The 15,856-nt window shown below is 39.8% G+C and overlaps 1 protein-coding gene across 2 annotated transcripts in view; it reads right to left on the bottom strand.

The window, feature by feature from the left end:
• Positions 1-15,856, bottom strand: part of TTLL5 (tubulin tyrosine ligase like 5) — a 124,735-nt gene that overhangs the window by 69,059 nt on the left and 39,820 nt on the right. For both annotated transcript variants that reach the window (XM_032188217.1, XM_032188218.1), the window contains 9 exons: positions 15,648-15,761; positions 15,187-15,278; positions 14,492-14,554; positions 13,541-13,579; positions 12,443-12,588; positions 11,148-11,433; positions 7,009-7,129; positions 5,211-5,357; positions 2,481-2,581 (listed from right to left, as the gene is read on the bottom strand). In XM_032188217.1, the coding sequence (XP_032044108.1) occupies positions 2,481-2,581; positions 5,211-5,357; positions 7,009-7,129; positions 11,148-11,433; positions 12,443-12,588; positions 13,541-13,579; positions 14,492-14,554; positions 15,187-15,278; positions 15,648-15,761 (1,109 nt within the window). The remainder of the gene's footprint in view (positions 1-2,480; positions 2,582-5,210; positions 5,358-7,008; positions 7,130-11,147; positions 11,434-12,442; positions 12,589-13,540; positions 13,580-14,491; positions 14,555-15,186; positions 15,279-15,647; positions 15,762-15,856) is intronic.

Below are 15,856 nucleotides of genomic sequence, written 5' to 3'. Positions count from 1 at the left end.
GAACTAAATGAGGTCTCTAAGCTTTTCTGCCTTCATGGAACAATCAAAGAGGAGAGACAATAAGGAGGTTAAAGAGAAAAGTGAGAAAATGGTGAGGCCAGGCAAGTTACTTGCATAGTTCTGCAGAATAAGAGTGGAAGCTGTGGTTAAATCTGAGTTTCCCACTAAAATAACATTCTTTTTTGCAGTCGAAAATTCAAGGCATCCAGCAACCTACCCAGGGTAATAATGAGCAAGTGAAAACTCTAAACTCATTCTAGGGGAGATTGACAACAGGAAAGAATCAATTCTCAGTTAAATTAGTTAATTTTCCCCAGGTGCTCTGTAGGACAAGCAGCTGTCATGTTCATGTGAGAAAATAATCTCAGCCTCTAAGGTCGTCATTAGTAGTTTCAGTACAGCAGTAAGGAGGGAATAGGAAAGAGCTTGTTAATTAGCCAAAACTGCAGGACAAACAAACAGAACAGTCGATACTTTTGTGAATCTCACAAAACTTGCATATGTTTCTTTTTATTATTTTCTTGACAAGAAGAAAGTCTAACTGAGAGTTTGGATCTTCAGGGCATGCCGCAAAGTTCTCCTATCCAAAAGCAATGAAAATAAGGTGAAGAAGAAACATAAGAGTGAAGAGTTGGTGGAAAGATGCTTTCAGCTATAAATGAGTTTACCAGCACAAGGATACACTTTCATATTGCAATGAGGATATTTAGAAGCAATTGTAACAGCATGTGTATAATTAAACACAGTACATCCATGTAATATCAAAGTTACAGAGTGATTGGGACAACCCCAAGTATTACACGGTAACATTTATTGCCCATCTTCTCCTGTGTGCACTCCCTGTACTGAAGAACACACAGAAGTATAAAAATGTCCCGTTTTCTTGGCTGCGTATGACTAGCTTGATGATTTAAACTTCAAGCACAAAGCAGTGTCAGCTATCAGAGTTCTCAAACATATTTAGTACTTCTTAAGAAGCAAACAGATAATCACTTGAAACTGTTCTTTATCACTGGGACCAGCAAAAATCTCCAGCTCCAGCCTACAGTGTGCATCAGGCCATGATGGCATGGTAGTCAATAACACACAAGAGTACGCAGTTCTGCCCTAACCAGCCATCTCTTTCAGCATTTCTGGTGGAAAAGAAAATGGCCTGCCCTAGGAGACAACAGCAGTTTTAGTGGTGAGAGATGTCAGAGAACCAAGAGCATATTGTGGACCCACGTAATCTGCATTTCCGCTGACAGGAGTAGATACCATGATATATGGTAGTCATATCTTCAGTGTCATTCTTTTCTAGAACACTATTTATCTGAAAGGCAGCAAGTTTTTTCTTGGAGCCTGTAAATCTGTTGCTGTAACGACTCCAATTATATCAGCAAAATATAAAAATCATTGTGCTTGTGAGAATGTAGCAAAGGAGATTGTGAAGCCTCCTGAATGTAGCTGAGAGGACTCAGCTATCACCCACTTTAGATCAGTCACTAAGAATGCTATCCCCAAAGAGAGGAAAACAAAGAACAATTTCATAACTGATTGTAAGAAAGAAGGAAGCAGTGACTGTGAACTTTGTTAGAGAAGATTGAAATGCATTAAAAGGGCAGATGAACTCTAGCTGTCCAGATAGTAACAGTGGTCCTTGCCAACATAAGCATATCATACATAGGTCAAATAAAGGAGTCAAAAGGAATCAGATTTTGTGCTCAAGAATCAGAAACTTGAGGAAGTAATTCTGGTTCACTGAATCATTTCAGACCTCTCCATAGTCAGAGGGCTATAACACCATTGTTTTTCCTACAGTACCACAGGGCACGAAGAGGAATTACCTATTTTCAAAATACATTTCCCAACAGACTCTTGTAAGAAAGTCAGATAGTTCTGAGTGTACACAGTTAGAAAACATTGCATTTTCTCTTGTTAAAGTAACTGCTTGCACTGAACTGACTTAGCAAGCCAAGTAAAAGGCTAGGATGATGACAGGGAGCTTAATTCCCTTTTTTCCTCATCTCAGAGGGTGTAGTCCTGCAGGGTTCCTGAAGTAGAGGCAGAAAGCATTAAATTTGTTTCTGGGATCAGTAACTTGAGACCCAGAGCCACAACAGTCATTCAACCACAGCAGTTCAAGGTCATCTGAGCAGCAGCTCTAGTCTCCTTCTCCTTGCAAATACTTCTGCATTTGTTCCAGCATCACAGGAAAGTAGACCATAGCTCACCACCATCAGGTTAGAATTTACTGAGACCAGGGCAACCAGTGCTGTCCTTTGGGGATCTACTTAATGCTCAAAACATTCATTGTATGCCCTTCTCTATGCACCAGATGCTGACTTGCATTTGGTTGCTGGAAGGGGAAAACTAGGAGACAAGTTTGCTGTCCCTCAGCAGAAGGTGGTGCTAATGTCAGTAAAGGTATCTAGAGGCACAATCCAATCATCTTCGGGGTTGGGAGATCCTTTACCAAAGGGAATAAAATTCATTCCTACCTTGCTCTGGTAATAAAGTTCTGAAAACCTTCAGGATTCACTCCCTCCTCTTCCTCTTCCTGTTTCTTTTTTGATTGCTTCTGAACCATCTGCTCTGTCTCCTGTGAATAAGCAGTATTAGTAAGCCTCTCTATGTAGTTATTCTATGTATTGTAGCATAACTGCCACACAGAGAAGAAAAAAAGCAATTCCATGGAATCTAAGAAGAAGAACATCAACTCCAAAGTGACAAATTATAAATGTATTTCAATATGTGTGTAGAGAGCCCCAGAGATAGCAGGCTAAACATACACTACACCTCATTCATCTACCTGACATAACTTACTAGAGGTGACTTGCTGAGAAGATATGAAAGTTTGACAAATACGTGCTTCTACTTCAGATATATCCTTTGCTGGGACATAAGAGAATATGGAGGGGAAATAAATCATTCTTTGCAGATATTAGGTCCCCTTTCTACTTCTGCTGTCTCTGTCACAAATAGAGTTCCTCACAATACCTTTTATTTCAGCATCTGTCCCAGAAGGAGATATTCAGGAGGAGAGGAGAACAGAAATGTAAAATTAAACAGGAGAAACTAAATCAAGGAGGTTGCAAAGGGCATCTACATTTCCTACTGTAAACTAAGAGCTCTCCTTTTGAGTTAATTTATTTTGTCATACAGCAAATTGCAGAGGTCTTATCTACATACAAATAATATACCGCATAGCAAAAGCAAAGACAGTAAAACAGTACAGCCTGTCACAAATACACACATACACTAGAATATACTGTAATAAAAGATGATAAACCTTTTTGAGAATGGGAGCAAGCTATCAGATATAAATGATCCTTATATTTTACACTAGTTGTTCCAACTAGAATTTGTTGGCACTAGAGGTTGTATACAAACACTACTGTTAATAAAATAATAAAAGAAGTCTACAGACCTATCTGAAATACTAATACCAACATATAAGCCTCAGTTGACCAGACTTGACCTTCACTTCACTGCTTCTTACTGCTACTTCAAGCTTTCCCAGGACAAAATGGTCAGATATATCTTGTGAAAGAGTGGGGAGAAAAGGCCACTCTGGGACCCGTGTCTACTCTTCATTACATAAGTAGAAGTCTTGACAATATGCAGTTTGTTTTACTTAGTTTGCTGGAGGCAGTGTTTTTTCTTGTGTCAATACAGACGATGCATAACAGCTAGTAGGAGTCCCCTACTAAATGCAAAGTTACAAGTCAGTTAAAGAATTCTATATGTTGAAATCAGACACCAAAAAACCCCCACTTAAGTCAAGAGCCTCTCAATAGCTTAAACAAGTATGTCCTAAAACCTCAAATGATCTGTTTTCAAGTGTTTTAACAAAGAAAATGTTTATGCAGTGATGTATTACCAGTTACACAGCTTTATTTTGTGAATTTGAGAGTTGGCAGAAAATCCTAGTGTTTGAATACAATTTGAGTGGAAATTATATCCAAAGCTGTTGCATTCTTAACTCACCACAGAGCCACCTGAGTGTTTTGCAATTACTCCGAACACAGTAATCCAGTGAACACTAGACATACAAGACACTTCCTGGAATAGATTTGGTTCAATACCAACCTTGCTTTGACAGATCAAGTTACCAGATGTCAATTCTGAAAAGGTGCTGCAAGTGAACACCCTCTACTAGCTTGGAGGCCAGTGTGCACAGCAGCCTCTGAAAGCAAAATTCAAACTACCCTTGTTCTAACACCAAAGAAATGCAAGGGGAAGGGGAGGCTGTATTTGCAAAACAAGGATTAGCATGAAACCACTATGCTAAGAACATCGTCTTCAAAAATGAAAGAAGTAAAAATTATTAAAGTTGGGATTTACTTCTCCTTGTCGCTTAGCCTGCAGAGCTCTACGCTATAGATGGCTAGCACTCCTTAAGTGTACCACATGAATGGTAAATATATATATACCATTGTATATACATGTATATATATACATATATGTACATATATACATATACATGTATATGTACAGTATGTGAAATATATATTTAACCTCTGTAGAAGAATCATAAAAACAGGAAGAAATGGGAAGGGGCCTTACAAAACTCTAGAACTAAAGACAAACCAATGAAAAAGCAAGCTGCCAGTTAAATTCCCATTCTTTGATTTTTATTATTTTAACTTTTATGGACATGATTACTGGACTACATATATAACATAGTAATGCTGTTGTCTATCTGACAATTTGGAGAGACAAACTGCCATTATTAGATGCCTAACTACAAACAGACTGTAAATTACAGAACAGAGCCCTTCAAACAACTTTGTCTTGACTATGACAGCAGCCAGCAGCAGATACATTAGAAGAAGATAATAGAAACCAAATCACTAACAGCACTATGGTAAACTGCCTCATAATAATTTCTTACACAAGTTAGATTAAAAAATAATATGTTTAAACCAACAGCATTTCCAAGGGGTCCTAAGCTTCAGAAATCCTTAATAACTTGGCAGTTATATATGAATGGGTGACTCATAGCTATCTCCTGGCCCTTAATATGCAATAACCACAGTAGACACTGCTGTTGGAACTGCTGGAGTCTAGCAGCCCTGGATACTCCACTGTTTTTGTGCTAGAATATTATACACCAGCACTGTGGTACTACAAAAGCAGCAAAGCTTGAAGGCACTGAAGTGAACTAAGTACCTTAGCCCTCTGTTCAGTGGTGTAAGATACCAAAAGAAGAATCCAGAGTTAATCACCTTGTTATAATAGATTATGAACTTGCCCAGCTGGTGAGCCAGGATACGACGACGATCATTTAGTCCTAAGTGACGGCTGGGGAGCAGCACTCTCAAGGACTGCTGAAGATTGCTGGCAGCTCGCTTCAGAAAGCGCACCACAAGCTCCTGCAAGCAAAGAAGGTGGAGTTAAAAATGGAGCAGTTGCGAGATGTGGGGAAAAGAGATCAGAGGTACTACATTGGCTCCTGATTGGCAAGTACTAAACATACTGTCTGTGTCTAATGCGCTGACAACTGGCAGACAAAAGTGTTCTGTAACGTGCATTTTTAACATAGGCCTACAAATCCAAGACCGTGGAGAGGAATGATGCTGTGCCTTGTCCAAGGTGAGCCAGAACTGAGAACACCTGATGAGTATTTGTCTGAAAAAAGCACAAAGTAGCAACAACATAGAATAACCTGTGAAGTCCAATGCTTTAGGAGAACATCTCCAAAAGACAACCTGTAATGTGTTAAAGAAGGCCAGTAATGAAGTGCATACACTGACATAGACCCCCCTGAGCACTATCACAGGGAAGGGAACCTTGGTCAGGTATTTCCACTACAGTAATGTATCCCCATTTCAGCACTTTTCATGTATGTACATTGTCACCACAGCTTTTCCACAGCAACAGATGGCTACATCTACAGCCATGTAATTCCAGTCTCCCAACCAAGCAGGCTCCACATCTGTGTGCAACTTCCAGTGGGGGAAACTCATGGCAAGTCAGATCCTAAGGCAAGATAGATCCTGTGGGTGTTTTGAACCCTTTCTGTCTCTCCTCTGGATTTGCTTTTGGTTAGAAGCACTGCAAATGCATAAATGAGCAGCCTCACATCCAAACTATTGGATTTCACAGCTCGCCTCTCACTGCCATTACTCCAGGCTGATTTGATCTGTTATTTTAAATATTATTTCTCACAGCACAGCAGACAAAGTGACTCTCAAAAAGCCAGTTTTAATTTCTACTTGGAAAGAGCAGGGGTAACATTTTCCACTGAGTCGACTGATTATTCCTGACACACACTTTTATCTCTGAACTGCACTGGCTGTTTCCCTGAAACATGCATTCAGCAAGAACACATTTGGGTTTGCAGAAAACTCAAGAGCCTGCTGTACAAAGCTCATTTAGGAAGGTTTTACAAGGGAATCTGGGCTTGCTGCACTCTAAGATGCATATATGCTAAATATATGCATCTTAAAATATTTCCTAGAAAAATATATCACATTGCTTTAAAGCAAAAACAAACAAAAAAGAATAAAAACATCTATGCTAGATAGTAATTTTCCCTTCTCAGCATTTCTTACTTTTTCTTCTCTATCCAGAATACACAAAACACTCCTAAATGCAGATGCCCATGACTAAAAAACAGTCCATCAAAGAAAAATCTTAACTGGATACCTGTTCTATTTGAGTGGATGCGTGTTTTGTTTAATGAATTACAGCAGGAACCAGATACTGCTAAATAATCTTAAAGAATCTCAGACAGAAGAGTTCAAAACAAGTTCGGCTCAGAGCCGGGAGATCCAGTGAAGTAGAACCATTGAAAGATCTGAGCAGCTCAAGTGTCAACCACACTACTCATCTAGTGTCTACTCTGTCATGGCTCAGATGTCAGTCAGCATTCCTACCTTGTTTTTATGTTAAAAATACAGCACTTGCAACTAGACAGACAAGTATAATAATCTCAAGGTACTTTTGGACTTCATTTTTTCCAACCAACCTCAAAACTCAGGGTAGATTTCACATTCTCTAGACCAACACAAAGCTCCTTACCATCTGCTCATCTTCTTTGGCAACCCAGGCAGCATTCTGGAACTGGTCACCAGCCTCCTTCATCAGTCGCAACTGTACATGCTGCAGATAGGCAGAGAAAGCCCTGCGAGCCTGCACTTTGCTGTGGGCCAAGAAAAACACAGTCAGATACCCTCAGGGTAGTAACAGAAAGAAATACAACAGTCAGGCACAGCTTATGGAGTATATTTAACAAAGACCTTGCAGGTACAAAAATGTTGAAGCTCAAGGATAGAAGAACAACTTCGCCCCACCAGTATTTTCACCCTACCAGTATTTTCTTCACCAAGATAGGCGACGTAGTCCAAGAGGTGCAACAGACTGCATATGCCCTCTAAGTTCTAAGACCACCTCTGAAAACTGAGTGCTCTCCTTGCCTTCTCACAGCCTTAGCAACCCTCCTCCAAAAGCCAACATTACAAAAATCAGTAAAACTGTGTCTTTTGAAACCCAGTTCAAGGCTCTCCTGGACCTCTGTCTACAAAGCATTTTGAACACCACAACAACAGACCATAAATTAAACAAAGGGCATAACACCACTGCCAGAGTTGTAACAAAGGCCCTGCAATTCCCACTGGAAATAACAGAATTAAATCTGTGCAAGTGAACTCTTCCCCTGCTGGCCCAAGAACACAGGCCAAATTCGTTGAGCAAGGCACCACTGAAGGAAGAAAAAACATCAGTAAATCTGCTGTGCAGCTGGCTGAGCACATTGGGAAGCTGTGAGCATGAATTGAGGAGAAGACTGGAGCAGGACAGAAGGGAACATATTGATTCTCATTCCCTCACAATAGTAGTCACTTTAACGTATTCATTTGTTGCAAGAGAAATCGCTGAAAGCTTTGGCTATTTCTGTTCAGTGTCATTTTGGCTGAAACTCTCTTCTCTTCTCCAGCATTCTGCTCTCCCACTCTCTACTCTTCATCACAGCTTCCTCTACAGCCACTACAAGCTGTCCCTTGCATTGTCAAGCACACTTTCTCCATGCCTTTTCATAAGAGCATAGAGGCAGATGGGCTTTAGTGTCAGTGACAGATTGCCCTTCTGTCTCAGGCTCTGACATAACCTTTTCTATAAAATTATCACATTTCATCTTAAAACAAATAAAATTTTTCAACCCATTACCTTCCTGGAATGTTATTCCAGAACTGTTTTAATAATAAGGAACCTTCTTTTACTACCCAGCCTAGCTTCATTCACGGACAGGTTATATTTGCTTTCTTTTTCCAGCATTATCCTATATCTTAAATAATTTTACCCCTGATGGGGAATGCATTTATTAACAGCAATCACATCCTTTTCATTTTATTGGCATAAACTATTACATTTCCAGTCTCTTTTTACAAAGCACACTGACCACGATGAGACTAGCAGCTCCTCTCCACCTGTTCCAGCCACACCCTCCATGAACACGTAGAGGTTAGAAGCTGTACACCAAACAAGTGAAGTCTCAGAAGTGTCTCAAGCAATAAAGCATAGACTGCATTCGGTATTTTCATGCATGTGTGAGCTAGAGCTTCACAAACCTGTGATCAACAAGCTTGGAAGGTATTTTTCCTTATAATTCATTTTCACTTGAACATTCAGCCAATAGAATTTCTGCTGTAAGTTACAAGCTTGTAAGAGCTTGCCCTTACACTTTGTGCTAATGAACTTCATCCTAGTTATATTAGTCCTATCCTCAAGGTCATCCAGTTCTTCCCATATTTATTCCACTACTTTTCTCTCATGGAATAACTCCCAAGTCTTTTCCATCAACAAACTTCATTAGCTTATTTCTACATTTTACATCATTCCTAAATTGATTATGAAAATCAGTCTCAAACCTATTCCTGAGGAACCTCACCCTTTTTTGTCTACTTACTCTCTGCTTCTTCGGAATCCTCTCAGACACTTATATGGTCCTCACAACTCTATCTACACAAATCTCTGAGACTTCATTAAAACATCAGTCCAGAAACTTAAATCTTCCTATTTTATATGCCTGCAAATTTCAGGAACACTTCTTTACAGTGCTACAAAACTCATACAACACAATGGTACCTATAAAGATCAATACATAACTGCACATCAAACGATGCACAGCAATTTCACGTATGTTGGGAAATAAGAATTGAAGTTAAAATAAAATGTATTATAAATACTCATGCCTCTGCCTAATCATAAGCTTTTGATGCTTTTGGAAGACTATGCCCAGCCCAAAGAGGGAAATAACATGATAAAACTGCCTGGTTACGATTTGTGTCTTCCAGTGACCTCCAGAATACACCACAGGCCATATTCCACCTCCAAGCTCTACATGCTGCCAGCCACCACAGCTACCTTCTCTTCCCAGGTGAGCGCAACATCAGAAGAACAGCCTGAACCCTGACTAATACTCTAATCACCATGCCAGCATATATCAGAAAAGATTCTCTTCTGGGGGCTCTGTAGGGCTTCCTAGTTTGTTTTAGGTGCAACTCAAACACCTCATGACCATGAGTTCAAGTCTGGTAGGAGTTCAGGACCTCCACCATCAGCTTGAGAACAGGAGTACAATTCTTGACCTGTATCTGACACTTCTATGACTCCCAAAACAGGAAACTGGAGAATGTCCTTGAGGTAAATTAAAATGCTGCCCCTCCTCCAGCCTGTGGAATATTGAAACTTGAGGCTGCCTCAGGTTTACTCTCTCCCTTTACTTTCAACTTCCCTGGGAATGGTACAGTGGGGAACATGGTTCCCCCCCATGGCAGGGAGGTTGGAATTAGATTATCTTTAAGGTTCTTCCCAACCCAAACCATTCTGTGATTCTGTGGTTCAATTCCACTGTCACCTCTCCATCAATAACGCCCAATGCAAGGAAGGCAGAGAAGCTGCCTCATCAGGACAGCTGACTGGAACAGTCCTGGTTTCTTTTGGATGAAAATGTCATTACTTCAGCTCTTCAGCCTGTTGACCCGGCAGCAAAGCTTTCATCAATGACAGACTGGATGAGGCCAAGCCCAGCACAATCCTGGAACATGAAGTCACCACAAGACTTACTTCTGTGGGGGAATCCCAACATCACTGGGTGCTGAGCAAGATTCTGCCAGGAACACCAGACAGAGCTTACGTTCTTGGCAAGAGTCAGTTCTATATATAGGTAGATGACAGCATTGCTACATCCGTCCTTAGAACAGGTTTCAGAATCTTCTGTCATTACAGCAAGTGTTCTTGCCAGAAGAAAACCTCTAAGCAATCCCCAAATCCATTTGATAATTCATAAATCCTCCCAGAAACTAAACTAAGAAGGCAGCAACAAGCAACAATTATTTTATCTATCTTTAGACACTTATCATGCAAAACAGTATTTCTTATGTAGAAAACGTAAAATCCTCCTACACAGCTTTGTATGATCACTTTTTGTCCTTCATGTCCATCTGCAAACGGGCAGTTTTACTACCCACATTTAAGGGGGAAGATGACTTCTAAACATTTAGTCAATCCACACTGTCAAGCTCAACAGTAGGCAACAAAATGTTTCAGTAACTTATGTCTCTCAAATGACCTTTTGTCCTGCTCTCAGAAGGTGCTGCCCCTGAGCACCAGAAACTTCTGTTAGAGGTAAAAAAAAAAAAAAAAAAAAACACATCATACAAAATATAAGCATAAAAAAAATAAGAAGTTTGTATTTTTATGGAGAGGCAGCACTGATATGTTCCTTCCCAACCTTTCTTGAATGGCTTAACATGTATTTACACCTATTTATTTAGAAATGCAGAGAATTAAAAGAAAAAGAATTAAATTTTAGAATTCAATAGCAGGCATCTCGCATTAAGATAGTGGCTCAGAAGTCCAAGTTGACTGAAGAACAGCTTACATCACCTGATTAAAGAACAGCAATGGAAGCTACAGCTTATGCTTTACACTGATCTAACAGGTCAGGCATTTAGGTAAACTGTCAAGTCTCTGCAAATATCTCCCTCCTATGCCAATTAGTCACTTAGGCAGGCCACAGACAAAAACCCAGGCCCATTACTCTAGGCTCCTCTTATCTCCTCACACCCATTCATAATGTGGCACTAAGTCCAAATCCTCCATATTTTAAACAGGTATTTGCAGCCAGTCAAAATTCAGGGCAATATGCAGAAATCTCTCACCTTAGATTTCCATTCTTTTGAAGAATCTGCAGCAAGTTAAACTGAGGTTTTGAATCTGTTTTTTCAACAAGTGGTTCTCCTCCATCTCCAGTTTTCTTATGAAGTTTTTTTGTGAACTGCTCCTTGCAACTTGTTTTCACCAAGTCAGAGAGTTTTGGCTTGCTTTTCACCTGGGTGTCCGAAAGAGAGCCAACAGCTCCATCTAGCTCTTCATCTTCATCTGCCTCCTCTTCTTCCTCACCTTCTGTGTCTGATCTGAGGGACAGCTTTGTCGGTTCTGACAACCCTGTAGTAGAGAAGAAATCAACCCTGCTGGTTAAAAAAAAAAAGTAGACAGGGAGACTCTCCTGCTATCTATTACCTTTGGTTTACTCCTCAACTCTTCTGCTAGAAGGAAAGACCACCACCATTTTAGAATATCATGGTAGCTATTGCTGCCTTTTATTATTCTTTCTGGTTTTCTGTTTGCATATTAAACAGCTGAGAATCCCATTTTCTCAATTTCACAAGACAAAACAAGGTTCTTAACTTTACAAGCAAAAAATAAAAGAAAGGCACTTTCCTGTCTCATTGGCAGGCCTTAAGTTCACCTTTTGGATTTTTGTGCATCAGGAAAACCAAAGCTAAGAAAACTAAGCTTTCATGTGTGCCAATAAAGATCGCATAACTTAACATAGCACCAAAAGTAATTGTATAATGTACTGACTGCCATGGGAAAGGTTGTATCATGTAGCTACTGGAAAGAGTTTAGATAAAGGCTTAAGGAACAGCCACTTATGAGGATCATTCCCCTCTGTATCCTTTTAAGTCTTTCCCACATTGGTTCAAATAAAAAGGATTTCTCCTTCCAACAGCTTAGAGTCACTGTAATGCAGAAAATGCAGCCTGAAAGGTCCCAAGTTTTCATTTTTCTCTGAAAAACTGGAGAACTATAGAGGCACATACATACTGACAAATTATTGTACCCAAAATGCAGCTACAAGCCGCTGTTCAAGAAAATATTGATTACGTTTAGTCATATGTGTGGGGGTGGGAATGGTGGGAATGGACTTCTTAGCATTATAGAACTATTTGGGTTGGAATCATCTAGTTCTAAACCCTGCCATGTGCTGGGATACCTTCCATTAGACCAGTCTGCTCAAAGCCCCATCCAGCCTGGCCTAGGAATTCCTGGATGAGGAATCCACAAATTCTCTGGGCAAAACAAACAAACAAACCAAACCAACAAAAATGAATTAACCACCCTCTTAATTGTTTTTGACTAGATGCTCATCTAACTCTCTAATAATTCATACCTGATGATCTTGCCCGTGCTGCTCTAGCCCTGCCGTGACATCGCCGGCGCTTCCGTAACTCCAGTGAGAGCAGCTTTCTCTCATAAAATGGAGCATGAGAGTCTACAGCTTCCAGCTTCATATCCAGCCTCCCATTAAGACCATCTCTGGAAAGCATAATAGAGAGGCATCCTCAAAAACTCTCTTTATACTTCTCTCCCTGATGATACAAAAACTCAGAGTAAATTTCCTCTAAAAACGGTTTTCTTGACATGGGAAAAAAAAGTTATGATCAGCCTAGCTTTGCTCCATTTAAAGCTTACAAATGTTTGAAGTGCATCTTGCAAGTACTTCATAAAACCCCCAAACTCATCTATCTATTGTCTCGCTTTAAGAACTAAGCAGCATCTGTCCAACATACAGCAGCTCAAGGCAAAACCATTGAGGAAAACTGAACTGAACAACAGGAATACAAAATAAGGGACAGGAGTATGGAGAGAGCACGTGGACTCCAATCCTGCCTGCAAAACCTTTTACGTAGATAGCTTGTTCTTCACTGTTAGGTCAGAAACATAACATAATGTAGGTGAAAAGTGAGAACCTTTCTACAAGTTCTGACTAAACCCAAGAAGGAGCCCTGCCAGATTCCTTAAGAGAAACAAACATTGTAATTTTCTGCCAGTGCAGAAAGAACCAGCAAAGTGTTCTTTATGATGCAGATGGGAACATCCACAGAAAAATTTTGTTGTTCCATTTACCTTTTGGATCTAGCAAAGTGAATATATGAGTGTATGAAGTCAAAAATCCTCATGCATTATGTAACCTTTTGATAGAGCTCACGTGTAATGCTCATCAATACAGCAGAAATGCCAGATTAGCAATCCTAAAAGGGGCAATTTTAAGGGCCAATCCAACAAAAACTTTAGCTTTCCAAATGCTGGGACACTGCTCACTGCTGTTTACTTGACAAAATTGGTTGTGAGAGGTGGGAGCAACACAGACTCTTCTTATTCTGATTGATTTCCGGTAGAATAGACCCAGGACTTAAGGCAAAGTTGTAGAAATCTAAATTTAGAATAAATACTAAAAATTCAAATTATTTCTCTAAAAGGAATTTACCGGGATCTCCCAGTGACGAAGTCTCCTTTCATCTTGTCCCTACAAAGGGAAAAAGGGGAAATATTACCTTTCATTCTTGATCATAGACTGCAAGAAAAAGCCTTTCATATATAAAGTGAAATGGCCAAATTTACAGAATGTCCTCTTAATCCTATCTTAAAGGAGGAAAAAAGGCTTTAAAAGAGGAACTCTGAACAGATGTTCTGCAACTTATGCTTGCATCTGTCTAACTCAAATTGGAGATGATGTCACTTGGAGCTAAACCTCTAGAAACATCCCTGAAATCACACAGTAAAAAAAAATAAATTACAGTGCTGACACAGGAAAAATTTCTGTTAATATTGTCTTTTTAGTCAGCAACCTTACCTTTATTCTGTAGTAACCTTACGATAGAACTTGGGTAAGAAAAACTGAGGAAGAGCAGGGATGCTAATTGTACAGTGAAAGTGCATACAACTCTTAATGGAAGTTCAGCTAGATGTAAGAACCAAAGCACAACCCAGTGGAAGAGGCATCAAATAATGCTCACATGGGTCAAGAGATAGGGATACTAAACCTCTGGAGTAAATTTCCAGTGTTTATTTTACATGAGGGACAGCTCTGATGTGACTTTAAATTCGAAACAAAAAGGTAAGCAGGGACCATCTATATCATCTCTTCACGGAGAAAACTAAGTGCTTGGAGGTTTTACATGTCTACAGTGTCATCTGTCACACCAATGACTCCCATGCCTTTTATGTATTGCCCTTTTTGCCCTTGGATTCAGAACTGAGTCATGTAAAAATGCAGGAAACCTCCACAGTCACTGGCACACTAGAAAAGAGATGTACAACTATTACTACCCTTGTAAATGACAGACTGGTGTTTATAACATTGGATGAGTGAGGAATTAGTCCTTTTCATGCTGTTTGTGTCTCCTTTGCCTCCCTCCCAAATCCAAAAGCTTTCTACCTGTCCTGAAACAGACGCGTGGCCAGCATGTAGTTCATTGACGTCTTGTACTCTAAAAACGATCTAAAACCAAACCAAAACAAAATAAATGACGTATCAAGCTAGAGTTCAACATATTGAAAGGCAGCATAATACAGAAAGAGGTGATCTATAAAGAACATCCCAGAAAGTCTATCGAAACAACATGCTGTACCATAATAGAAAGAGAACATTAGGAGAGCTACCAATTATTAGCTGAAGTTCCTGAAGAAGCAAGAGACATAAAGAAATATTACAGACTGGAAAGAGAAAAAAAAAAAAAAAAAGTATAGTACCACTCACAGGATGAGTCCTATATTGGGTTTATGGCCCAATGACAGAGTACACAGGTACACAGTATATGCAGCAGGATGTAAAAGCAGATAGCAGCAACAGATTATTTATAGTGAAGACATTTTTATTCTGACAGAAAGCAGTATCAGTACTTGTAAAATAACGTTTAAAAGCCTTCTCTAAGTTACAGTTAAGCAAAGTAGAAGTTAAAAACAAGGGATCAGGAAAAAAAGAATCCTCAGCACTAAGAATAAACTCTACCAAAATCCTCAGTAAATTCACAACTGCTGACCTTGTTAATCTACATGTACCTAACACAGAATACTCCTCAATACAGAGTGTCAGTGTAACAGTAAACCATCCTAAAGGATTCTGATACTTACCCATAAAGGTCCCATGTTACTGGGGTTGGGAATATGCGGATGAAACCCCCTCTCCGTTCATTCTCCTCTCTCACTCGACGAAGAACTCTTATCTTAGAATAAAAAGAGGAAAAAATAGCTAGCAAAACAGATATAATGAAAAACAAACCCAAGAAAAATCCTTGAATTTTGGAGGACAAGAATGCTATTACTACAGTCCTGGGGGTGAGGTGGGTACATATTACATCTTTAGGCAATTTTATCTTGCATTTAAATTCTGATGGAGTCCAACATAGCCTGGAGCGCATATATATGGTTGGCATGACTGAGGGCAGAGGCAATAAAACCCAGTAGTTCTGTTCCAAAAACATTATACTTTTGTCACGTTTTTCAGACATGTGCCCTTGCTCTTTGCTGAGCAAGTGATCCCATATATTGAGAGAAAGTCACGGTAAACAAAAGATATTTAATAACCTACTTACCTCCTCCATGGAGAGACCAAGCACAGAGCTGCCTTGCCTTCCTGTTGCTTTTTCCCTGCCTGAGGACATCATGTTTTTCATTTCAGCATCACTGGCAGACAGAGGACGGGTACGCTGCAGAGACAGTGTGAATCCAAGTCTTTCCCTTCCTCTCTCAACTTACTTTAAACAAAAAAGTCACATTCAAACTCCAGGACCCCATTTCCAGC

Source organism: Aythya fuligula, chromosome 5 (assembly GCF_009819795.1).
Source record: "Aythya fuligula isolate bAytFul2 chromosome 5, bAytFul2.pri, whole genome shotgun sequence".
Taxonomy (NCBI): Eukaryota; Metazoa; Chordata; class Aves; order Anseriformes; family Anatidae; genus Aythya; species Aythya fuligula.
Note: the sequence above shows the minus strand (reverse complement) of the source record. Positions and strands in the feature narration are given on the sequence as shown.